Consider the following 25,196-nt stretch of genomic DNA (forward strand, 5'->3'; position numbering starts at 1 on the left):
GAATTTTGGGGTCAGGGAGAAGGGAGAGGAATCCCAAATCCCAAAAAAATCCCCAAATCCCAAAAAAAAATCCCAAATCCCAAAAAAATCCCCAAATCCCCAAAAAAATCCCAATTCCTGGGGATTTCCCAGTGGGATTTGGGATCATTCCAGCCTGGATCCCAATTCCTGGGGAAATTTGGGAATTTCAGGTCAATCCCAGTGGGATTTGGGATCCCAATTCCTGGGGAAATTTGGGAATTTCAGGTCAATCCCAGTGGGATTTGGGATCCCAAATTCCCAGGGAAATTTGGGATAATTCCAGTGGGATTTGGGATCCCAAATTCCCAACTCCAACCCCTCCAGGGGAAATCTCGGGAATTTCGCCATTCCTGGACTAATTCCAGGAATAATTCCCAGGATGATTCCCAAAATTCCCGGATTTTCCTTAGCCAGACCCTGATCAATTCCCAGAATAATTCCCAGAATTCCTCACTTCTCCTCACCATTTTCCTAGTCCAGTTCAAAACCATTCCCAGGATAAAATTCCCAGAAAAATTCCTGGAATTCCTTAGTCCTCCTCATCACTTTTCCAGGCTTGGATCAAAACCATTCCCAGGATCATTCCCGGAATAATTCCCAGAAAAATTCCTGGAATAATTCCCAGAATCCCTCACTCCTCTTCACCATTCCCAGGATAAAATTCCTGGACTAATTCCCAGGAATAATTCCTGGAATTCCTCACTTTTCCTTGGTTCTCTGCCAGGCCCAGCTCAAGGCCATTCCCAGGCTAATTCCCAGATAAAATTCCCGGAATAATTCCCAAAATCCCTCAGTCCTCCTCCTCGCTTTTCCAGGCTCAAATTCCCAGGATAATTCCCAGAAAAAATCCTGGATTAACTCTCAGAATTCCTCAGTCCTCATCACTTTTCCAGGCTTAAATTCCCAGGATCATTCCTAGAATAATTCCCAGGATAAAATCCCAGAATAATTCCCGGAATTCCACAGTCCTCCTCACATTTCCAGGTCTGAATTCCTGGAAAAATTCCCGAAATAATTCCCAGAACTCCACAGTTCTCCTCAGATCTCTGCCAGGCTTGGATCAAAACCATTCCCAGGCTAATTCCCGGATAAAATTCCCGGAATAATTCCCAAAATCCCTCAGTCCTCCTCCTCACTTTTCCAGGCTCAAATTCCCAGGACAATTCCCAGAAAAATTCCCGGAATTCCTCAATTCTCTTCACCATTTTCCAGCCTCAAATTCCCGGATAAAATTCCTGGAATAATTCCCAGAATCCCTCAGTTCTCAGATCTCTGCCAGGCTTGGATCAAAACCATTCCCAAGCTAATTCCTGGAATAATTCCCAGAAAAATTCCCGGAATTCCTCAGTCCTCCTCACCACATTTCCAGGATAAAATTCCTGGACTAATTCCCAGAAATAATTCCCGGAATTCCTCACTCCTCCTCACCATTTTCCAGCCTCAAATTCCTGGATAAAATTCTTGGGATAATTCCCAGAATCCCTCAATTCTCCTCACTGCTTTTCCAGGCTCAAATTCCCAGGACAATTCCCAGAAAAATTCCCGGAATTCCTCACTCCTCCTCACATTTCCAGGCCTAAATTCCCAGGTAAAACTCCCGGAACAACTCCCCCAATCCCTCAGTTCTCCTCCTCACCACTCTCCACTCCCGAATTCCCTGCCTAATTCCCAAAAAAAACCCCCAAAACTCCCTAATTCTCCTCGTTGCCCTGCCTGGCTCGGATGAACGCCATCCCGTGCGTCCGGAAATGCGTCTTCAGGTTGAGCTGCGAGTCGAAGCTTTTCCCGCAAACCTTGCAGCTCAGCTTCCCTCCCGATCCCGAATTTTCCCCGGGAATTCCGGGAATTTCGGGAAGATCGCCGGCGGGAATTTCGGGATCTGTCGTCGTTCCCCGTTTTTTCTTGTGGGAGATGAAGCGATGGCGGTTGAGGGAGATCTGGGAGGTGAAGCACAAGCCGCACTCGCGGCACTGTTGGGAATTCTGGTCGCCGCGGTGCTGCGGGATGTGATCCTGGAATTCCGCGCGGCTTCCCGCCAGGAAGCCGCACTTCCGGCAGCGGAAAGGGGGTTTGGAGGGTTTGGGGGTTTTGGAGGGAGGGGTGGTGCTGTCGGGTTCCTCGCTGCAGGAGTCGTCCGAGGAGAGCTTGCGCTTGCGGCCGGGAACCTGAGGAGAGGGGAGACGGGGAATTGTGGCGGAATTGCCGCGGAATTCCCGCGAAACTCACAGGAAATTTACAGGAAATTTACGGGAAATTCGCAGGAAACTTGCAGGAAATTTACAGGGAATTCATAGTAAATTCGCGGGAAATTCACAGGGAATTTGCAGGAAATTTACAGGAAATTCATGGGAAATTCACGGGAAACTAATAGGAAATTTACAGGAAATTCATGGGAAATTCACGGGAAATTCACAGGGAATTTGCAGGAAATTTACAGGGAATTCATAGGAAATTCACAGGAAATTCATAGGAAATTTGCAGGGCATTCATAGGAAATTTGCAGGAAATTTACAGGGAATTCATAGGAAATTCACGGGAAATTCATAGGAAATTCACAACAAATTAATAGGAAATTCACAGGAAATTTGCAGGAAATTCACAGGAAATTTGCAGGAAATTCACAGGAAATTTGCAAGAAATTTCCAGGAAATTCATAGTAAATTCGCAGGAAATTCACAGGAAATTTACAGGAAATTCACAGGAAATTCACAGGAAATTCGCAGGAAATTTATAGGAAATTTGCAGGAAATTCACAAGAAATTCGCAGAAAATTTACAGGAAATTCGCAGAAAATTTACAGGAAATTCACAGGAAATTCACAGGAAATTCGCAGGAAATTTACAGGAAATTTGCAGGAAATTCACAAGAAATTCGCAGAAAATTCATAGAAAATTTACAGGAAATTCATAGAAAATTCATAGGAAATTCACAGGAAGTTCACAGCAAATTCCTATGACATTGTCAGGGAATTCCCAGGAAATTCCAATGATCTGTTCCTGGGAATGTGGGGAATGGGAATTCCCTGAAATTCTGGTGGAATTCCTGTGAAATTCCCGCGAAACTCGAGCGAAATTCACAGGAAGTTCATAGAAAATTTACAGGGAATTCATAGGAAATTCGCAGGAAATCCCAAAAAAATCCCCCAAAACCCCCAAAAAACCCCCTAAAATTCTCATAAAATCCTCCAAAAATCCCCATAAAATAAAAAAATTCCCAAAATCCCATAAAATTAAAAAAAAATCCCCAAAATCCCATAAAATCTCCCCAAAACCCCATAAAATCCCCAAAAATCCCCAAAAAATCCCCATAAATTCCTACAAAATCCCCAAAAAATCCCACAAAATCCCCAAAAAATCCCCATAAATTCCTATAAAATCCCAAAAAAATCCCACAAAATCCCCATAAAATCCCCAAAAATCCCTAAAAAATCCCCATAAATTCCTACAAAATCCCAAAAAAATCCCCATAAAATCCCAAAAAATCTCCCAAAAATCCCCAAAAATCCCCCAAAAATCCCCATAAATTCCTATAAAATCCCAAAAAAATCCCACAAAATCCCCATAAAATCCCCAAAAAATCCCCAAAAATCCCAATAAATCCCAAAAATCCCAAAAATCCCAAAAAATAAAAAAATCCCAAAAATCCCCAAAATCCAAAATCCCCATAAATTCCAATAAATCCCAAAAATAAATCCCAAAAACCCATAAAATCCCCCAAAAATCCCCATAAAACCCCCATAAACTCCCATAAAATCCCAAAAAAATCCTATAAAATCCCAAAAAAATCCCAAAAAATCCCCAAAAATCCTGAAAAAATCCCAAATTCCCAAAAATCCCCATAAAATCCCATAAAATCCCCCATAAAATCCCATAAACCCCCCCAAAATCCCCATAAAATCAAAAGAATTCCCAAAATCCCATAACATTAAAAAATCCCAAAATCCCCATTAAATCCCAAATCCCCATAAATTCCTACAAACCCAAAAACCATATAACTAAAAATTCCCATAAAATCCCCATAAAATCCCAAAAATCCCCATAAAATTCCAAAAAAATTCCCATAAAATCCCTCTAAAATTCCCAAAATTCCCAAAAAATCCAAAAAAATTCCCATAAAATCCCCATAAAATCCCATAAAATGCCATAAAGTCCCATAAAATCCCCATAAAAATCCAAAAAATTCCCATAAAATTCCCAAAATCCCCCAAAATCTAAATCCCCATAAATTCCTATAAAATCCCCAAAAAATCCCCATAAATCCCCACAAAACCCATAAAATCCCCCAAAAATCCCCATAAAATCAAAAAAGAATTCCCAAAAATCCCATAAAATCAAAAAAAATTCCCCAAAATCCCATAAAATCTCCCCAAAACCCCATAAAATCCCCAAAAATCCCCAAAAAATCCCCATAAATTCCTACAAAATCCAAAAAAAATTCTAAAAAATCCCAAAAAAATCCCCATAAAATCCCCATAAATCCCAAAAAAATCCCAAAAAATCCCCATAAATCCCCATAAAATCCCCAAAAATCCCCACAAAATCCCCATAAAACCCCCAAAAATCCCCAAAAAATCCCACAAAAATCCTATAAAATCCCAAAAAAATCCCACAAAACCCCAAAAATTTCCCAAAACTCCCCACCTGGGCAGCTCCAGCCCCGACCCTGGCGATGAGCACCTCCTGGCTCCTCATGGGGTCAGTGACTTTGATCCCGTGCCGCACCTGGATGTGCTTCTCCAGGATCAGGCGGCTGCTGAAGGTTCTCTTCCCCTCCGTGCAATACCTGGGAAAGGTGGGAAAAATGGGAAAAATGGGAATGGTGAGGCTGGAATGCTCAGATCCTGAAATTTGATTTGTTTTGGGGATTAAAATCTGATTTTTTGGGAATTAAATCCTGATTTTTTGGGAGTTTTGTTTTTTGGGTTTTTGTTTTTTGGGTGTTTTTTGGGTTTTTTTTGGGTTTTTGTTTTTGGATTAAGCTCTGATTTTTTGGGAATTAAATTCTGATTTTTTGGGAGTTATACTCTGATTTTTTGGGAATTAAATTTGTTTTTGGGGGTTTCTGATTTTTTGGGAATTAAGATCTTATTCCTTTGGGAATTAAACCCTAATTCCTTTGGGAATTAAGCTCTGATTTTTTGGGAAGTAAATCTTGATTTTTTTGGGAATTAAACCGTAATTCCTTTGGGAATTAAGCTCTGATTTTTTGGGAATTAAACCCTGATTTCTTTGGGAATTAAACCCTAATTTTTTGGGAACTAAACTCTGATTTTTTTGGGAATTAAACCCTAATTTTTTGAGAATTAAGATCTGATTTTTTGGGAATTAAATCTTGATTTTTGGGGGATTAAACTCTGATTTTTTGGGAATTAAGATCTGATTCCTTTGGGAATTAAGCTCTGCTTCCTTTGGGAATTAAGATCTGAATTCCTGGGAATTCTGACGCTGGAATTGTCAGATTCCCAAAATCTGATTTTTTGGGAATTAAATCCTGATTTTTTGGGAGTTCTACCCCGATTTCTTTGGGAATTAAATCTTGATTTTTTGGGAATTAAGATCTGATTCGTTTGGGAATTAGGCTCTGATTTTTTGGGAATTAAATCTTGATTTTTTGGGAATTAAACCCTAATTCCTTTGGGAATTAAACCCTGATTTTTTGAGAATTCTACCCTGATTTCTTTGGGAATTAAATCTTGATTTTTTGGGAATTAATCCCTGATTACTTTTGGGAATTAATCCCTGATATTTTGGGGAATTAAGCTCTGATTTTTTGGGAATTAAATCTTGATTTTTTGGGAATTAAACCCTAATTCCTTTGGGAATTAAGCTCTGATTTTTGGGAATTAAACCCTAATTTTTTGGGAATTAAACCTTAATTCTTTGGGAATTAAGCTCTGATTTTTTGGGAATTAAACCTTGAATTTTTGGGAATTAAACCCTGATTTTTTGAGAATTCTACCCTGATTTCTTTGGGAATTAAATTCTGATTTTTTGGGAATTAAACCCTAATTCCTTTGGGAATTAAATCTTGATCTTTTGGGAATTAAACTCTGATTTTTTGGGAATTAAACTCTAATTTTTTGGGAATCAAACCCTGATTTTTTGAGAATTAAGATCTGATTTTTTGGGAATTAAATCTTGATTTTTTGGAGATTAAACTCTGATTTTTTGGGAATTAAACTCTAATTTTTTGGGAATTAAACCCTAATTTTTTGGGAATTAAAACCTGATCCCCATTGAATTAAATTCTGATTCTTTGGGAATTAAACTCTGATTTTTTGGGAATTAAACCTTGAATTTTTGGGAATTAAACCTTGATTTCCATGGAATTAAATGCTGATTCTTTGGGAATTAAACACTGATTCCCACGGGAATGAAACCCTATTTTTTGGGGAATTAATCCCTGATTCCTTTGGGAATTAAGCTCTGATTTTTTGGGAGTTAAACCTTGAATTTTTGGGAATTAAACTCTGATTTTTTGGGAATTAAGCTCTGCTTCCTTTGGTAATTAAGATCTGAATTCCTGGGAATTCTGATGCTGGAATTGTCAGATTCCCAAAATCTGATTTTTTGGGAATTAAGCTCTGATTTTTTGGGAATTAAATCCTGATTTTTTGGGAGTTCTACCCTGATTTCTTTGGGAATTAAATCTTGATTTTTTGGGAATTAAGATCTGATTCGTTTGGGAATTAAGCTCTGATTTTTTGGGAATTAAATCTTGATTTTTTGGGAATTAAATCTTGATTTTTTTGGGAATTAAACCATAATTCCTTTGGGAATTAAGCTCTGAATTTCTGGGAATTAGATCTTGATTTTTTGGGAATTAAACCTTGAATTTTTGGGAATTAAATCTTGATTTTTGGGGAATTAAGGCCTAAATTCCAATGGAAATTAAACTCTTATTTTTTGGGAATTAATCCCTGATTCCTTTGGGAATTAAGCTCTGATTTTTTTGGGATTAAACCCTGAATTCCTTTGGGAATTAAACTCTAATTTTTTTGGAATTAAACCCTAATTCTTTGGGAATTAAATCCTGAATTCCTTTAGGAATTAATTTGGGTTCTCCCGCCCCAAATCCCGGGAATTTCAGGTTCTCCCTCCAAAAATCCTGGGAATTTCAGGTTTTCCCACCCAAAATCACTGGAATTCTGGGTTTCTCCCCCCAAAATCCCAGGAATTCCAGGTTTTCCTGCCCCAAATCCCGGATTTCCCGCCCCAAATCCTGGGAATTCCCCCCCAAATCCCAGGAATTCCACCCAAATCCCGGGAATTTCATGTTTTCCCACCCCAAATCCCAGGAATTCCCACTTTTCCCACCCAAAATGCCAGGAATTCCAGCTTTTCCCACCTCAAATCCCAGGAATTCCCACCCAAATCCCAGGTTTTCCTGCCCCAAATTCCTGCTTTTCCCACCCAAATCCCGAGAATTTCAGCTTTTCCCACCCAAAATCCAGGGAATTCTCGCTTTTCCTGCCCCAAATCCCAAAAATTCTTGGTTTTCCTGCCGCAAATCCCAGAAATTCCTGGTTTTCCTGCCCCAATTCCCAATTTTCCTGCCCCAAATCCCAGGAATTTCCCCCAAATCCCAGTTTCCCCCCCAAAATTCCAGGAATTTCAGGTTTCCCCCCCAAAATTCCAGGAATTCCCACCCAAATCCCGGGAATTTCCGATTTTCCCACCCCAAATCCCGGAAATTCCCACCAAAATCCCAGGAATTTTGGGTTTTCCCCCCCAAATCCTGGGAATTCCTGCTTTTCCCACCCCAAATCACAGGATTTTGGATGGGAAAACCAGGAATTCCCGGGGTTTTGGGTGGGAAAATCAGGAATTCCTGCTTTTCCCGCCCCAAATCCCAGGAATTACCCCCAAATCCCGGGAAATCCCACCTCAAATCCCAGGAATTCCCACTTTTCCCACCCCAAATCCCAGGAGTTCCTTGTTTTCCCACCCCAAATCCTGGGAATTTCAGGTTTTCCCGCCCCAAATCCCAGGAATTCCCGCTTTTCCCACCCCAAATCCTGGGAATTCCCGATTTTCCCACCCAAATTCCCAGGAATTCCCCCCCAAATCCCAGGAATTCCTTGTTTTCCCACCCCAAATCCCGGGAATTTCAGGTTTTCTCACCCCAAATCCCGGGAATTCCTGCTTTTCCCACCCCAAATCCCAGGAATTCCCCCCAAAATCCCAGGAATTCCCCCCAAATCCCGGGAATTGCTGGCTCACCTGCAGGGATAGACGCGTTTGATGCCCTCGTGGTTCACTCGCACGTGTCGCCGCAGACTCGGCGCCGAGCAGAAGGAACGTTCGCAGAGGTGGCACGGGAACTTCTTCACTGACTGAGGGGAAAAAAATATGGGAAAATATGGGGGATTGATCCAGGAAAAATGGGGGAAAAATATGGGATTGATCCAGGAAAAATGGGGGAAATATATGGGATTGATCTGGGAAAAATGGGGGAAAAATCTGGGAAAAATATGGGATGGAGGCAGGAAAAACGGGGGGAAAACCTGGGAAAAATGAGGGAAAAACCTGGGAAAAATGTGGGATTGATCTGGGAAAAATGGGGGAAAAACCTGGGAAAAGTTTGGGATGGAGGCAGGAAAAATGGGGGATTGATCCCAGAAAAATTATGGGATTGATCCAGAAAAAAGCCGGGATGGATACGGGAAAAATACGAGAAAAACCTGGGAAAAATGGGGGATGGAGGTGGGAAAAATGGGGGAAAAACCCAGGAAAAATGAAGGAAAAATACAGGATGGAGGTGGGAAAAATATGGGATTGATGCAGGAAAAATGGGGGAAAAATATGGGATTGATTCGGGAGAAATGGGGGAAAAACTTGGGAAAAATGGGGGGGAAAATACAGGAAAAATGAGGGGAAAATGGGGGATGGAGGTGGGAAAAATGGGAGAAAAATCTGGGAAAAATGTGGGAAAAACCCAGGAAAAATATGGAAAAAACCTGGAAAAAATATGGGATGGAGGCAGGAAAAATGGGGGGGTAGATCCAGGAAAAATGGGGGATTGATCCAGGAAAAATGGGAGAAAAACCTGGGGAAAATGGGGGAGAAACCTGGGAAAAATATGGGATGGATCCAGGAAAAACCCAGGAAAAATGTGGGATGGAGGTGGGAAAAATGGGGGATTGATCCAGGAAAAATGTGGGATGGGTCCAGGAAAAAGGAGGGGAAAATACCAGGAGGGATCCAGGAAATATATGGGATGGATGTGGGAAAAAGGTGGGAAAAATACCAGGATGGATCTGGGAAAAATCCAGAAAAAAAACAGGGAAAAACATGGGATGGATCCGGAAAAAGGAGGGAAAAAGAGGGATTGATCCCGGAAAAATCCGGGATGAATCCCAGGAAAATGAGGGAAAAATACCAGGATGGATCCGGAAAAAAGGCAAGATTGATCTGGGAAAAATGCAGGAAAAATAGAGGATTGATCAGGGAGAAATTCTGGGATTGATTCTGGAAAAATCCAGGAAAAATGAGGGATTGATGCAGGAAAAATCTGGGATTGATCCAGAGGGATCCCAAAGCGGAATTCCCATTCTGGACGAGGAGGGAATTTGCTTTTCCCTCCAATTTCCACTCCTGCGGCCCAAAATATCCCAAAAATCTCAATCCGGATGGATTTTCCCCAATCCTCGATGTCCAATCCACTAAAATTCCCACAGAATTCCCAAAAAATTCCCAAAATTCCCAGAATCTCCACCTTGCCATGCTCCCTCTTCATGTGCTCCATGTACTAAAATTCCCACAAAAGTCCCAAAAATTCCCTCAAAATTCCCCCAAAATCTCCCAAAAAAATCCCAAAAATCCCCAAAAATCCCCAAAAAATCCCCAAAATTCCCCACCTTGCCGTGCTCCCTCTTCATGTGCGCCACGTACTAAAATTCCCACAAAAGTCCCAAAAATTCCCCCAAAATTCCTGCAGAATCCCCAAAAAAATCCCAAAAATCCCCAAAAATCCCCAAAAAATCCCCAAAATTCCCCACCTTGCCGTGCTCCCTCTTCACGTGCCCCACGTACTAAAATTCCCCCAAAATTCCCAAAGAATTCCCACAAAATCCCCCAAAAATCCCAAAAAAATCTCCAAATTCCCCACCCACCTTGCTGTGCTCCCTCTTCATGTGCGCCACGTACTAAAATTCCCCCAAAATTCCCCCAAAATCTCCCAAAATTCCTGCAAAATCCCCAAAAAATTCCCAAAAATCCCCAAAAAATTCCCAAAAATCTCCAAAAAATCCCAAAAATCCCCAAAAAATCCCCAAAAATCCCCCAAAAATCCCCAAATTCCCCACCTTGCCGTGCTCCCTCTTTATGTGCTCCACCTACTAAAATTCCCCCTAAGTTCCCCCAAAACTCCCCCAGAATCCCCCAAAATCTCCCCAAAAATTCCCAAAAATCCCCAAAAAATCCCCACCTTGCCGTGCTCCCTCTTCATGTGCCCCACGTACTAAAATTCCCCCAAAATTCCCACAAAATTCCAAAAAAATCCCCAAAAAATCCAAACAAATCCCCAAAAAATCTCCAAAAAATCCCCAAAACTCCCCAAAATTCCCCACCCACCTTGCCGTGCTCCCTCTTCATGTGCGCCACGTACTAAAATTCCCCCAAGATTCCCAAAGAATTCCCCCAAAATCCCCAAAAAATCCCCAAAAATCCCCAAAAAATCCCCAAAAAATCCCCGGAATCCACACCTTGCCGTGCTCCCTCTTCATGTGCGCCACGTACCAAAATCCCCTCAGAATTCCAAAAAATTCCCCCAAAATTCTGACGGAATTCCCCCAAAAAATCCCCAAAAATCCCAAAAAAATCCCCAAAAATCCCCAAAAAATCCCCACCTTGCCGTGCTCCCTCTTCATGTGCGCCACGTACTCGTCCCTCTCAGGGAACCACGAGTGGCACACGCCGCAGGTCCAGCCGCTGCCCTTGCCTTTGCTCCCCGATTTGCGCGCGAATCGCCGCTTGGACTTGCGCAGCTCCGGGGAGCTGGGAGGCTCCTCGTCCTCCGAGGAGGAGGAGGAATCCTCCGAGAGTTTGGGGACAGGAGGGTCCAGAGGTTCTGGTTTTGGGGTGAGGAGGGTTTGGGGGGTTTGCTTGGAGGAGTCGTCCTTGGAGTGCGGCGGGTGGTGAGTGTTCTGGGGAGAAAAAACGGGAAATTTGGGATTAGATTCGGGGTTTGGGATAAGATTTTGGGAAATTTGGGATTAGAGAAGGGGAAATTTGGGATTTGGGACTGGATTTCTGGGGTTTGGGAGGGGAAATTCAGGATTTGGGATTGGGTTTTGGATTGGGGAGATTTGGGATTTGGGATTGGATTTCTGGGGTTGGTGGGTGTTCTGTGGGGGAAATTCGGGATTTGGGATTGGGGTTCGGGAGTTGGGAATTTGGGATTTGAGAAGGGGAAATTTGGGATTTGGGATTGGGTTTTGGGGTTGGGAATTTTTCCTCAGGAGGGAATTCGGGATTTGGGATTGGATTGCTGCGGGTGGTGGGTGTTCTGTAGGCTAAATTTGGGAAATTTGAGATTAGATTTTGGGAATTTTAGGATTTGGGATTGGGTTTTGGGGTTGGTGGGTGTTCTGCGGGGGAATTTGGGAAATTTGGGATTGGATTTGGAAATTTTTCCCAAGGAGGGAATTCAGGATTTGGGATTGGGGTATGGATTGGGAAGAGGGAATTTGGGATTGGATTTCTGGGGTTGGTGGGTGTTCTGTAGTGGAAATTTGGGATTTGGGATTGGGGAATTTGGGATTTTGGACTGGGGTCGGGAGTTGAGAATTTTCCCCGAGGAGGGAAATTGGGATTTGGGATTGGATTTCTGGGGTTGGTGAGTGTTCTGTGGGGAAATTTGGGATTGGGGGAATTGGGGATCTGGGATCAGGTTTTGGGGTGAGGAGGGTTTGGGGGGTTTGCTTGGAGGAGTCGTCCTTGGAGTGCTGCAGGTGGTGAGTGTTCTGTGGGGGAAAAATTGGGATTTGGGATTAGATTTGGGGTTAGATTTGGGATTGGATTTGGGAATTTTTCCGGAGGAGGAAATTTGAGGTTTGGGAAGGGGAAATGTGGGATTTGGGATTGGATTTCTGGGGTTTGGGAGGGGAAATTCAGGATTTGGGATTGGGTTTTGGATTGGGGAGATTTGGGATTTGAGATTGGATTTCTGGGGTTGGTGGGTGTTCTGTGGGGGAAATTCGGGATTTGGGATTGGGGTTCGGGAGTTGGGAATTTGGGATTTGAGAAGGGGAAATTTGGTATTTGGGATTGGGTTTTGGGGTTGGGAATTTCTCCTCAGGAGGGAATTCAGGATTTGGGATTGGATTGCTGCAGTTCGTGGGTGTTCTGTAGGGGAAATTGGGAAATTTGGGATTAGATTTTGGGAATTTTAGGATTTGGGATTGGGTTTTGGGGTTGGTGGGTGTTCTGTGGGGAAATTTGGGAAATTTGGGATTGGGGGAATTTTGGGATTTGGGGTGAGGAGGGTTGGTGGGGTTTGCTTGGAGGAATCGTCCTTGGGGTGCGGCGGGTGGTGAGTGTTCTGTGGGGGAAATTGGGAATTTGGGATTAGAGAAGGGGAAATTTGGGATTTGGGACTGGATTTCTGGGATTTGGGGTTGGTGGGTGTTCTGCAGGGAAATTTGGCAATTGGGATTGGATTTGGAAATTTGGAATTTCCCTCCCAAGGAGGGAATTCAGGATTTGGGATTGGGGTATGGATTGGGAAGAGGGAATTTGGGATTGGATTTCTGGGCTTGGTGGGTGTTCTGTAGTGGAAATTTGGGATTTGGGATTGGGGAATTTGGGATTTTGGACTGGGGTCGGGAGTTGAGGATTTTCCCCGAGGAGGGAAATTGGGATTTGGGATTGGATTTCTGGGGTTGGTGAGTGTTCTGTGGGGAAATTTGGGATTGGGGGAATTTTGGGATTTGGGGTCGGGTTTTGGGGTGAGGAGGGTTTGGGGGGTTTGCTTGGAGGAGTTGTCCTTGGGGTGCTGCAGGTGGTGAGTGTTCTGTGGGGGAAATTGGGAATTTGGGATTAGATTTGGGGTTAGATTTGGGATTGGATTTGGGAATTTTTCCTGAGGAGGGAATTTGGGGTTTGGGAAGGGGAAATATGGGATTTGGGATTGGATTTCTGGGGTTTGGGAGAGGAAATTCAGGATTTGGGATTGGGTTTTGGATTGGGGAGATTTGGGATTTGAGATTGGATTTCTGGGGTTGGTGGGTGTTCTGTGGGGGAAATTCGGGATTTGGGATTGGGGGTCGGGAGTTGGGAATTTGGGATTTGAGAAGGGGAAATTTGGTATTTGGGATTGGGTTTTGGGGCTGGGAATTTTTCCTCAGGAGGGAATTCGAGATTTGGGATCGGATTGCTGCTATTGGTGGGTGTTCTGTAGGGGAAATTGGGAAATTTGAGATTAGATTTTGGGAATTTTAGGATTTGGGATTGGGTTTTGGAGTTGGTGGGTGTTCTGCAGGGAAATTTGGCAATTGGGATTGGGGTTTGGAAATTTTTCCCAAGGAGGGAATTCAGGATTTGGGATTGGGGTATGGATTGGGAAGAGGGAATTTGGGGTTGGATTTCTGGGGTTGGTGGGTGTTCTGTAGTGGAAATTTGGGATTTGGGATTGGGGAATTTGGGATTTTGGACTGGGGTCGGGAGTTGAGAATTTTCCCCGAGGAGGGAAATTGGGATTTGGGATTGGATTTCTGGGGTTGGTGAGTGTTCTGTGGGGAAATTTGGGATTGGGGGAATTTGGGATTTGGGATCAGGTTTTGGGGTGAGGAGGGTTTGGGGGGTTTGCTTGGAGGAGTCGTCCTTGGGGTGCGGCGGGTGGTGAGTGTTCTGGGGAGAAAAATTGGGGTTTTGGGATAAGATTTTGGGATTTGGGGTTGGATTTTGGGATTTCGGATTGGGTTTCTAGGGTTTGGGATTGGAGAAATTCGGGATTTGGGATTCGAGTTGGCAATTCTTCCTGAGGAGGGAATTCGGGATTTGGGATTGGATTTAAGGATTTGGGATAGGATTTTGGGTTTGGGAAGGGGAAATTTGGAATTTGAGATTGGGTTTGGGAAAGGGGAATTTGGGATTGGGGTTTGGGAGTTGGGTTTGGGATTAGGGTTTGGATTTCTGGGATTTGGGATCGGGGTTTGGGGTTGGTGGGTGTCCTGCAGCAGCAATTAGGGATTTGGGATTGGATTTTTGGGATTTGGGATTGGATTTCTGGGGTTGGTGGGTGTCCTGCAGCAGAAATTCCGGGATTTGGGATTGGGTTTTGTGGTTTGGGAGTTGCTAATTTGGGATTTGGGATTGGGTTTTGGATTGGGAAGGGGGAATTTAAGATTTGGGATTGGATTTCTGGGATTTGGGATTGGATTTTGGGGTTGGTGGGTGTCCTGCAGCAGAAATTAGGGATTTGGGATTGGATTTTTGGGATTTGGGATTGGGGTTTGGAGTTGGGAATTTTCCCTGACGAGGGAATTTGGGCTCAGCAGGGAATTTGGGATGAAAGGAACATCAAATCCCACCCAGGCCAGTCCAAACCTCCCCATCCCATCCCATCCCATCCCATCCCCATGCTTTGGGCTTCTCCTGGGGCAACAATTCCATTATTTTTGGCCAGAATTCCATCATTTTTGACCAGAATTCCATCATTTTTGACCAGAATATCACCATTTTTGACCAGAATTCCATCATTCCCATCTGGAATTCCATCATTTTTGGCCAGAATTTCATCATTTTTGGCCAGAATTTTGCCATTTTTGGCCGGAATTTTGCCATTTTTGGCCAGAATTTTGCCATTCCCAACCAGAATTCCATTTTTGACCAAAATTTCATCATTTTCGGCCAGAATTCCATCATTCCCATCCAGAATTCCATCATTCCCATCCAGAATTCCATCATTTTTGGCCGGAATTTTGCCTTTTTTGGCCGGAATTTTGCCATTTTTGGCCGGAATTTTGCCATTCCCAACCAGAATTCCATTTTTGACCACAATTTCATCATTTTGACCAGAATTTCATCATTTTTTTACCAGAATTCCATCATTCCCATCTGGAATTTCATCATTTTGATCAGAATTCCATCATTTTTGACCAGAATTCCATCATTTTTGGCCAAAACTTCGCCATTTTTGGCCAGAATTTTGTCATTCACACCCAGCATTCCATTTTTGACCAGAATTCCATCATTTTTGACCAGAATTCCATCATTTTCGGCCAGAATTTCACCATTTTTGGCCGAAACTTTGCCATTCCCAACCAGAATTCCCTCATTCCCGACCAGAATTCCATCAGGAATCTCCCAGACCTTGAGGTGCTCGAGCATGGTGCGTTTCTGGGCGAAGAGCAGCGGGCACTGCGGGCAGCGGAACACAGAGACGCGCTGCGGGAGGAGATGCTGCTCAAAGTGAGAGGAGAGCAGAGCCTTGTGCGTGAAAACTGTGTCACACATGGCACACTTGTAGATCATCCTGGAAAACAGGGAAAAATCCAGAATTATCCTGGGAAAATCCTGGGAAAAACAGGGAAAAAATCCTGGGAATTATCCTGGGAAAAGGGAAATGCTGGTGCTGCTCAAAGTGGGAGCAGAGCAGAGCCTTGTGTGTGAAAACTGTGTCACACATGGTGCACTTGTAGATCATCCTGGAATAGAGGAAATTTGGGAATTACACCAGGAAATCCTGGGAAAAACAGGGAAAAAATCCTGGGAATTATCCTGGGAATTATCCTGGGAATTACACTGGGAAAAGGGAGATGCTGGTGTTGCTCAAAGTGAGAGGAGAGCAGAGCTTTGTGTGTGCAAACTGTGTCACACATGGTGCACTTGTAGATCATCCTGGGAAACAGAAAATTTGGGAATTTTCCTGGAATTAATCCTGAAAAACCATGGGAAATCCTGGGAATTATCATGGGAAATTCTGGGAATCAGCCTGGGAAAAGGGAAATGCTGGTGCTGCTCAAAGTGGGAGGAGAGCAGAGCTTTGTGTGTGAAAACTGTGTCACACATGGTGCACTTGTAGATCATCCTGGGGAGGAGAAAATTTGGGATTAAATCCTGGGAAAAACAGGGATTTATCCTGAAAAATCCTGGGAATTACACTGGGAATCAGCCTGGGAAAAGGGAAATGCTGGTGCTGCTCAAAGTGAGAGGAGAACAGAGCCTTGTGCGTGAAAACTGTGTCACACATGGTGCACTTGTAGATCATCCTGGAATAGAGGAAATTTGGGAATTAATCCTGGAATTAATCCTGGGAAATCCTGGGATTAACCTCAGGAATCAGCCTGGGAAAAAGGAAATGCAGGTGCTGCTCACAGTGGGAGGAGAGCAGAGCCTTGTGTGTGAAAATTCTGTTGTCACATTTGGCACAAGGGCAAAGGCAAAAGAGCAAAGGGAAAAACAAAAGGGAAAAGGCAAAAGGGAAAATTCCAGCCATTCCCGGTATTTTTCTCATTTTTTTCCCGGATTTTTCCAGGAATACTCACTTGAACTGCTGGTTGCTGAACCCTGGGTGTTGGGTGTACACGTGGGTGTGAGTGGGGACGGGGAAAGGGAGAAGGAAATAGAGAAAAGGAAAAGGGGAAAGGGAAAGGGGAAAAGGGAAAAAGGGGAATGGAAAGAGAAAAGAAGGAGAAAGGGAGGAATAAGGAGGGAGAAGGAAAGAGAAGGGAAAGAGAAAGGAGAAGGGAAAGAAAAGAAGGGAAAAGGGAAAAGGGAAAAAAAAGGGGAAAAGGGGAAAAGGGGAAAAAAAGGGAAAAGGGGAAAAGGGGAAAAGGGGAAAAGGGGAAAAAAAGGGAAAAGGGGAAAAAAAGGGAAAAGGGAAAAGGGGAAAAGGGGAAAAGGGAAAGAGAGAAGGAAGTGGAAAAACGAGGGAAAAGGGAAAAGAAAAGGAGGAATAAGAAGGGAAAAGGGAAGGGAAGAGAAGCGAAAAGGGCAAAGGGAAAACAGAAAAGGGAGAAAAGCAAATTCCAGCCATTCCAAGGCCAAATTCCCATTTTTTTTTGGGAATACTCACTTGGACTGCTGGTTGCTGAAGCCAGGGTGCTGGGTGTACACATGGGCATGAGCAGGGAAAACAGAAAAGGGAAAAGGGAAAGGAAAATGGGAAAAAGGAAAAGGGAAAGGGAAAAGGAAAAAGGGAAAAGGAAAAGGGAAAATAGAAGAAAAAAAGAAGAGAGGAATAAGGAGGGAAAGGAAAAAGGGAAAAAGGAAAAGGAAAAGGGAGAAGAGAAGAGAAGAGAAGAGAAGAGAAGAGAAGAGAAGAGAAGAGAACGGAATGGGAAAGGGGGAAAAAAAAGAGAAGGGAAAAGAGCAGGAAGAAGGGCAAAGAGCAAAACAAAAGAGCAAATTCCCACCATTCCAAGGCCAAATTCCCAGTTTTTTTTGGGAATACTCACTTGGACTGCTGGTTGCTGAAGCCAGGATGTTGGGTGTACACGTGGGCATGAGCACTGGGCGCTGATTTGAAGGCCATGGGGCAGATTGGGCATTTGTGGAAAACCTCACAGTGAGAGCTCTGGATGTGAGACTTGATGGAGTTGACGCCGCCGAACACCACCGAGCAGCTGGGGCACCTGGGAGAGAGGGAAATTTGGGATTTTGGGGGATTTTGGGAATTCCCAGGGAGTTCTCAGGGAGTTTGGGGTGAGAGGGTGGATTTGGAGGGGGATTGGAGTGTCCATGGGGTGGTTTTGGGATCTTTCCATGGGCAAAAATTCTTTTTTTTGGGATCTTTCTGTGGGTAAAAATTCCTTTTTTGCCCATCATTTCCACTTCAAAAGCCTTGGAATTCCCTCAATTCCCAATCTCTGGAATTTTTTATGTTGGAAAAATCCTCTGGGATCACCAAATCCAACCATTCCCATTCCCCAAGTCCCAAATCCACGGGATTTTTTGGGGACATTTCCATGGAAAACAGCTCCCCCACCACCACCACCATCCCAGGATTCTCAGAATTCCCAATCCCTGAAATCCTGGAATTTCTTAAATTGGAAAAACCCTCTGGGATCCCCAAATCCCAAACTCACGGGGATTTTTTGGGGACTTTTCCATGGAGAACAACTCCACTACCACCCCAGGATTCTCAGAACCCAAATCCCTGGGATTCCTGGAATTCTCAGAATTCCCAACCCTTGAAATCCTGGAATTTCTTCAGTTGGAAAAACCCTCTGGGATCACCCAATCCAACCATTCCCATTGCCCAAATCCCAAATCCATTGGATATTTTTGGGACTTTTCCACAGAAAACAACTCCACCACCATCCCAGGATTCTCAGAATTCCCAATCCCTGGAATTTGTTCAGTTGGAAAAACCCTCTGGGATCACCCAATCCAACCATTCCCATTCCCCAAATCCCAAATCCACGGGATTTTTTTGGGACTTTTCCACGAAAAACAACTCCACCAACACCCCAGGATTCTCAGAATTCCCAACCCTTGAAATCCTGGAATTTCTTAAATTGGAAAAACCCTCTGGGATCACCAAATCAAACCATTCCCACATCCCCAAGTCCCAAATCCATAGGATTTTTTGGGACTTTTCCATGGAAAATATCTTCCCCAACACCACCACCACCCCAGGATTCTCAGAATTCCCAATCCTTGGAATTTGTTCAGTTGGAAAAACCCTCTGGGATCACCAAATCCAACCATTCCCACATCCCCAAATCCCAAATCCATGGGATTTTTTGGGACTTTTCCACAGAAAACAACTCCACCACCACCACCACCATCCCAGGATTCTCAGAATTCCCAATCCCTGGAATTTCTTCAGTTGGAAAAACCCTCTGAGATCACCCAATCCAACCATTCCCACATCCCCAGATCCCAAATCCACAGGATTTTTTTGGGTCTTTTCCACGGAAAACAACACCACCAACACCCCAGGATTCTCAGAATTCCCAATCCTTGAAATCCTGGAATTTCTTCAGTTGGAAAAACCCTCTGGGATCACCAAATCCAACCATTCCCATTCCCCAAATCCCAAATCCATGGGATTTTTTGGGACTTTTCCATGGAAAACAACTCCACCACCACCACCACCATCCCAGGATTCTCAGAATTCCCAATCCTTGGAATTCCTTAAGTTGGAAAAACCCTCTGGAATCACCCAATCCAACCATTCCCACATTCCCAGATCCCAAATCCACAGGATTTTTTGGGACTTTTCCACGGAAAACAACTCCACCAACACCCCAGGATTCTCAGAATTCCCAATCCCTGGAATTCTAGAATTTTTTATGCTGGAAAAATGCTCTGGGATCATCAAATCCAACAATTCCCATTCCCCAAATCCCAAATCCATTGGATTTTTTTGGGACTTTTCCACGAAAAACAACTCCACCAACACCCCAGGATTCTTGGAATTCCCAATCCCTGGAATTCTGGAATTTTTTATGCTGGAAAAATGCTCTGGGATCATCAAATCCAACCATTTCCATTCCCCAAATCCCAAATCCATGGGATTTTTTGGGGACTTTCCATGGGCAAAAGTTCTTTTTTTGCCCATCACTTCCACTTCAAATGCCTTGGAATTCTTGGAATTCCCAATCCCTGGAATTCTGGGATTTTTTATGCTGGAAAAATGCTCTGGGATCATCAAATCCAACCATTCCCATTGCCCAAATCCCAAATCCACGGGATTTTTTGGGACTTTTCCACGGAAAACAACTCCACCACCACCGCACAATCCCCCATAATTCCCAAAACTCCCAAATTCCCGGGATTTTCACCCACCTGTACCCCACCCTGCGGGAGAAGTGCAGGCAGGACTCCCGCAGGTGTCCCTGGAAGTTGGCCAGCAGGAAGTTGCCGCCGCACTCGGGGCAGACGTGGGGAGGGCGGCTGCGGTGCATGCGCTGGTGGGCGCTGGAGCTGCAGCGGTTCGGCAGCATCATGGGGCACGCCGAGCACACCTGGGGGATTTGGGATTGCTGGGATTTGTGGGACTGTCACTGGAATTATTGGGATTGTCACTGGGATTACTGGGATTTCTGGCATTGGGATTTGTGGGATTCTGAGCGGGATTGGTGGGATTCAGAGTGGGATTTCGGTGCATGCGCTGGTGGGCGCTGGAGCTGCAGCGGTTCGGCAGCATCATGGGGCACGCCGAGCACACCTGGGGGGTATTTGGGATTGTTGGGATTATTGGGATCGTTGGGATTGTCACTGGGATTATTGGGATTGTTGGGATTTGGATATGGGATTGGGAGGATGACTGCGGTGCATGCGCTGGTGGGCGCTGGAGCTGCAGCGGTTCGGCAGCATCATGGGGCATGCCGAGCACACCTGGGGGATTTGGGATTGATGGGATTATTGGGGTTTTTTGGGATTATTGGGAACATTGGGATCGTTGGGATTGTCACTGGGATTATTGGGATTGTTGGGATTTGGATATGGGATTGGGAGGGCGGCTGCGGTGCATGCGCTGGTGGGCGCTGGAGCTGCAGCGGTTCGGCAGCATCATGGGGCACGCCGAGCACACCTGGGGGGTATTTGGGATTTGAGGGATTTTTTGGGTTTTTGGGATTATTGGGATTGTTGGGATTTGGATATGGGATTGGGAGGGCGGCTGCGGTGCATGCGCTGGTGGGCGCTGGAGCTGCAGCGGTTCGGCAGCATCATGGGGCACGCCGAGCACACCTGGGGGGTATTGGGATTGTTGGGATTATTGGGATTGTTGGGATTGATGGAATTCTCACTGGGATTGCTGGGATTTGGATGTGGGATTGGTGGGATTCAGACTGGGTTTGGTGGGATTTTGACTGGGATTGGAACTCGTAGGGTTATTGGGATTTGTGGGATTCTGAGTGGGATTGGGATTTGTGGCATTGGGATTGGTAGGATTCAGAGTGGGATTTCGGTGCATGCGCTGGTGGGCGCTGGAGCTGCAGCGGTTCGGCAGCATCATGGGGCACGCCGAGCACACCTGGGGGGGATTTGGGAACATTGGGATTGTTGGGATTGGGATTCATGGAATTCTGACTGGGATTATTGGGATTGGTGGGATTCAGAGTGGGATTCGGCCCTGGGATTGATGGAATTCTAACTGGGATTACTGGGATTGTTGGGATTTGGATATGGGATTGGGAGGATGACTGCGGTGCATGCGCTGGTGGGCGCTGGAGCTGCAGCGGTTCGGCAGCATCATGGGGCACGCCGAGCACACCTGGGGGGTATTGGGATTGATGGGATTGTCACTGGGATTATTGGGATTTGGGGGATTGGGATTGATGGAATTCTGACTGGGATTGGTGCGATTCAGACTGGGATTACTGTTATTTTGACTGGGATTGGAACTTGTAGGGTTATTGGGATTCGTGGGATTTTGACTGGGATTGGGACGTGGGATTGGGATTGATGGAATTCTGACTGGGATTGTGATTGATGGAACTCTGACTGGGATTGGGATTGATGGAATTCTGACTGGGATTGGGATTGATGGAATTCTCATTGGGATTTGGCCCTGGGATTCATGGAATTCTGACTGGGATTGGGACTCCTGGGGTTTGGCTGTGGGATTTGGCCACGGGGTTGGGATTCTGACTGGGTCCACTTTCTCCCAGTGCCTTCCCACCATGTCCCACCACCATCCCATCATCCCACTGCTATCCCATCATCTCCCACCTTCTCCCACCATCTCCTACCCTCTACCACCACCTTCCCACCTTCTCCCATTGCCCTCCCACCACCTCCTATCTTCTCCCAGCACCTTCCCACCATCTCCAATCTTCTCCCACCATCTCCAACTGCTGTCCCACCACCTTCTACCTTCTCCCATTGCTCTCCCATCACCTTCCCACCTTTTCCCACCACCATCCCACCATCTCCCAGCACCTTCCCATCATCTCCCACCTTCTCCCACTGTTCTCCTGTTGTTCTCCCACCACCTCCCACTGCCTTCCCACCTTCTCCCAGTGCCTTCCCACCATGTCCCACCACCTCCCACCATCTCCTACCTTCTCCCACTGCTCTCCCACCATCTCCTACCTTCTCCCACTGCTCTCCCACCACCTTCTACCTTCTCCCACTGCTCTCCCACCACCATCCCACCTTGTCCCACCACCTTCCCACCACCTCCCACCTTCTTCCACTGCTCTCCCACCACCTTCCCACCCTCTCCCACCCTCTCCCCCTCTCCCCTCTCACCATGCTCCCTCCTCCGCCGGCCGCCGCCTGCTGGAAATGCGCCGCCAGCCCAGCCTTGTCCTTGCACTGCTCCTTGCACTCCAAACACCTGAAACAACTGTAGCTGCCCTGCTCCGACCCCGAGCCCGACCCCGACCCCGGCAACGGCAACACCGGCAGCTCCGCCCCGGCGCTCCCGCCGTCCTGCGCCACCTTCCCCGCCGGCAACGCCAGCGACACCAGCGGGGTGATGTCGGGCTGGCCGATCATCTGCTCCAGGGCGATGGGCCGCATGACCAGGTGGGAGCACTGCATCACCAAGCCCTTGTCCTTGTGCTCGCGGGCGTGCAGCAGCAGGCTGCACTTGTTGAAGAACACCAGGCGCTTGGAGCAGTGGTTGCAGGTGACCTCGATGCGCATGCTGCGGCGGTCGTAGTGCCGAGCCAAGCTCTTCTCCAGGGCGAAAGCGTCTCCGCACTCCAAACAGCGGTAGCCGAAGGGTGGCAGAGCCAGGCTGGAATCCGCCGGAGGACTCAGGTTGGGTTTGTAGGTGGGGAGGAGGTTTTTGCTGTTGAGGATCCGGTTGAAAGCCTCGACCAGGCTGGATTGGCTGCGGGAGATGACGGAGCCCGGCGCGCTCGGCGCCGCCTTGGCCGGCCCCGTTCCTCCGTCCTTCCCCACGTTCCCGTTATTCCGGGAATCTCCCTTGGGAAGAGCTTGAGGAACCAAGTTCAGGATGTTCTTGGCGGTGATTTTTCCGGGTTTTCCCGGGAATGCTGTGGATTTCTGCTGGGCGACGCTGGCGGCGATCAGCATGGCGCTGCTGGCGCTCTGGATGGCGGCGACGGGCAGCACGGCGCCCTTCAGCTTGGCGCCGCCGCCCAGCTGGACACTGACCACCTTGGCTCCTTCGGGGCTCTTCAAACCATCCGGTTTCTCCCTGGACGGCTCCGGGGTGATCGCGCCGGAACATTCCGGAGAGGTTTCCTGGGAATTCTCGGCTCTGGTGGGTTCGGAATCCGAGGAAACCCTGGTGACGGTCCTGGTGATGCTGCCGCAGGAGGTTTTGATGGTTTTGATTCGAACTTTGAGGGGCCGGGAGGAGCTGGAGGTGGGAGAGTTGGTGTTTTCCTCCTCTTCCTCCTCTTCTTCCTCCTCGGCGCTGGAAGCGCTTCCCGCGGATTTCTCCAGCATTTCCCGCTCTTCCTTCAGGGAAATTTCCTTGGGAGAAGGAGGAATGTGGATTCCAGGAGAGGAAAAAGACTCCCGAGGGCTTCCCGGGGAACGCTTGAGCTCGGAGCTGCCGGAATTCCCGCCGGGCTCCGATCCCGGCCACGGCGCCGCCGGGGAATCGCGGGAGTAGCGGACGGTGACGGATTTGAGGTGCTCCAGGGGGTTGTCCCCGAGGGTCACGGCCAGTCCTTTGGGGCTGCAGCTCCGGCCAGGATGATCCTCAGGGTCGGAATCTTCCTTCTTGATCCGCGCGACCGGATGGGATCCGCCGGATCCCGGCCGGAATGAGGGTGGAAAATTGGGATCCAAGCTTTCCGTGGATTCTCCCAGTGGTTCTTTACAATCCAAGGATGGAGTCGGTGACGGTGACAACGAGGGGACAGCGAGGGATTTCTCCTTGGCTTTGCATTCCCGCGCCCTGTCGATGAGGTTGGCGCCGTCCTCGTTGGGATCGGGGCTGAAGTGGGAGAAAATATCCAAAGTTTTGGGGTTTTTCTCCTTCCCCCAGCACTCCCCGTTGGACGAACCCTCAACCCCGCGGGAACTGGGCGATTTGGGGATGTCGGAAGCGCCGAATCCGTTCTGGAGGAGCCGCGGGGCGACGTCCTTGCCGCGGGGCTCGGGGCTCTCCAGCTGCTCGGGGCACACGGTGTTCTTGACGATGACGCTGACGGCCGAGATGTCGGCGTGGGGAAGGACGTGGTCGGCGCCGGGGTTGGGATCTCCCGGGATGGGTTTGCCGTGGGGTTCGGGATCCTCGTGGTGGGAGTGGATGGCTTCGTTGGCGTCGATGTCGGGGATGTCGAAGGCGGCCAGGAGGTCGTCGAAGTCCGGGGTTTTCATGTCGCCCATGGCTGGGGAGAGGGAGTTTGGGGATGAATGGGGATTTGGGAAAAAATGGGGAAATGGGAAAATGGGAATGGGAAAATAGAAAATAGGAAAACAGAAAATGAGAAATAGCAATATTGAAAATGGGAAAATAGAAAATGGGAAATAGGAATATTGAAAATGGGAAATGGGAATATGGGGAAATGGGAAATAGAAAATGGGAAAATCAAAAATGGGAAACGGGAAAATAAAAAAATGGGAAATGGGAATATTAAAAATAGGAAAATAGAAAATGGGAATCGGGGAATGGGAAATGGGAAAATTGGGAAATGGGAAAATGGGAATATGGGGAAATGGGAATATTGAAAATACAGAAATAGAAAATGGGAAATAGGAATAGTGAAAATAGGAAAATAGAAAATGGGAAATGGGAATTTTGGATTGTTGAAAATGGGAAAATCAGATCCAACCCCAGTTCCAATCCCAATTCCAGCTCTAAATTCCCTCTGGATTTGAGATGGGAAACCTCAGATCCTATCCCAATTCCAACCCCAAATTCCTTGGGATTTGAGGGGAAACAGCTACAGATCCAATCCCAATTCCAACCCCAATTCCAGCCCAAATTCCTTGGGATTTGAGGTGGGAAACCTCAGATCCAATCCCAATTCCAACCCCAATTCCAGCCCCAAATTCCTCTGGATTTGAGGGAAAAGAGCCACAAATCCAATCCCAATTCTAATCCAAATTCCAGACCTAAATCCCTATAGATTTGAGGTGAGAAAACTGAGATCCAACCCCAATTCCAATCCCAATCCCAATTCCAATCCCAAATTCCTCAGGATTTGAGAGAAAAGAGCCATGGATCCAATCCCAATTCCAACCCAAATTCCAATCCCAAATTCCCTCTGGATTTGAGGTGGGAAACAGATCCAATCCCAATTCCAACCACAATTCCAACCCCAAATCCAATCCCAAATTCCAACC

The 25,196-nt window shown here is 46.3% G+C and overlaps 1 protein-coding gene across 2 annotated transcripts in view; it reads right to left on the minus strand.

Annotated features, from left to right (window-relative positions):
• Window positions 1–1,700: 1,700 nt before the first annotated feature.
• LOC146427387 (zinc finger protein 687-like) overlaps window positions 1,701–25,196 on the minus strand; it is a 99,273-nt gene continuing 75,777 nt past the window's right edge. For both annotated transcript variants that reach the window (XM_085082670.1, XM_085082667.1), the window contains exons 2-9: window positions 22,173–24,238; window positions 19,761–19,939; window positions 17,423–17,599; window positions 15,336–15,498; window positions 10,871–11,167; window positions 8,244–8,356; window positions 4,662–4,803; window positions 1,701–2,186 (exon numbers count right to left, since the gene is read on the minus strand). In XM_085082670.1, the coding sequence (XP_084938796.1) occupies window positions 1,713–2,186; window positions 4,662–4,803; window positions 8,244–8,356; window positions 10,871–11,167; window positions 15,336–15,498; window positions 17,423–17,599; window positions 19,761–19,939; window positions 22,173–24,236 (3,609 nt within the window). In that variant the 5' untranslated portion in view covers window positions 24,237–24,238 and the 3' untranslated portion in view covers window positions 1,701–1,712. The remainder of the gene's footprint in view (window positions 2,187–4,661; window positions 4,804–8,243; window positions 8,357–10,870; window positions 11,168–15,335; window positions 15,499–17,422; window positions 17,600–19,760; window positions 19,940–22,172; window positions 24,239–25,196) is intronic.

This window comes from Lichenostomus cassidix, chromosome 25 (assembly GCF_008360975.1).
Source record: "Lichenostomus cassidix isolate B80296 chromosome 25, HeHo_3.0, whole genome shotgun sequence".
Taxonomy (NCBI): Eukaryota; Metazoa; Chordata; class Aves; order Passeriformes; family Meliphagidae; genus Lichenostomus; species Lichenostomus cassidix.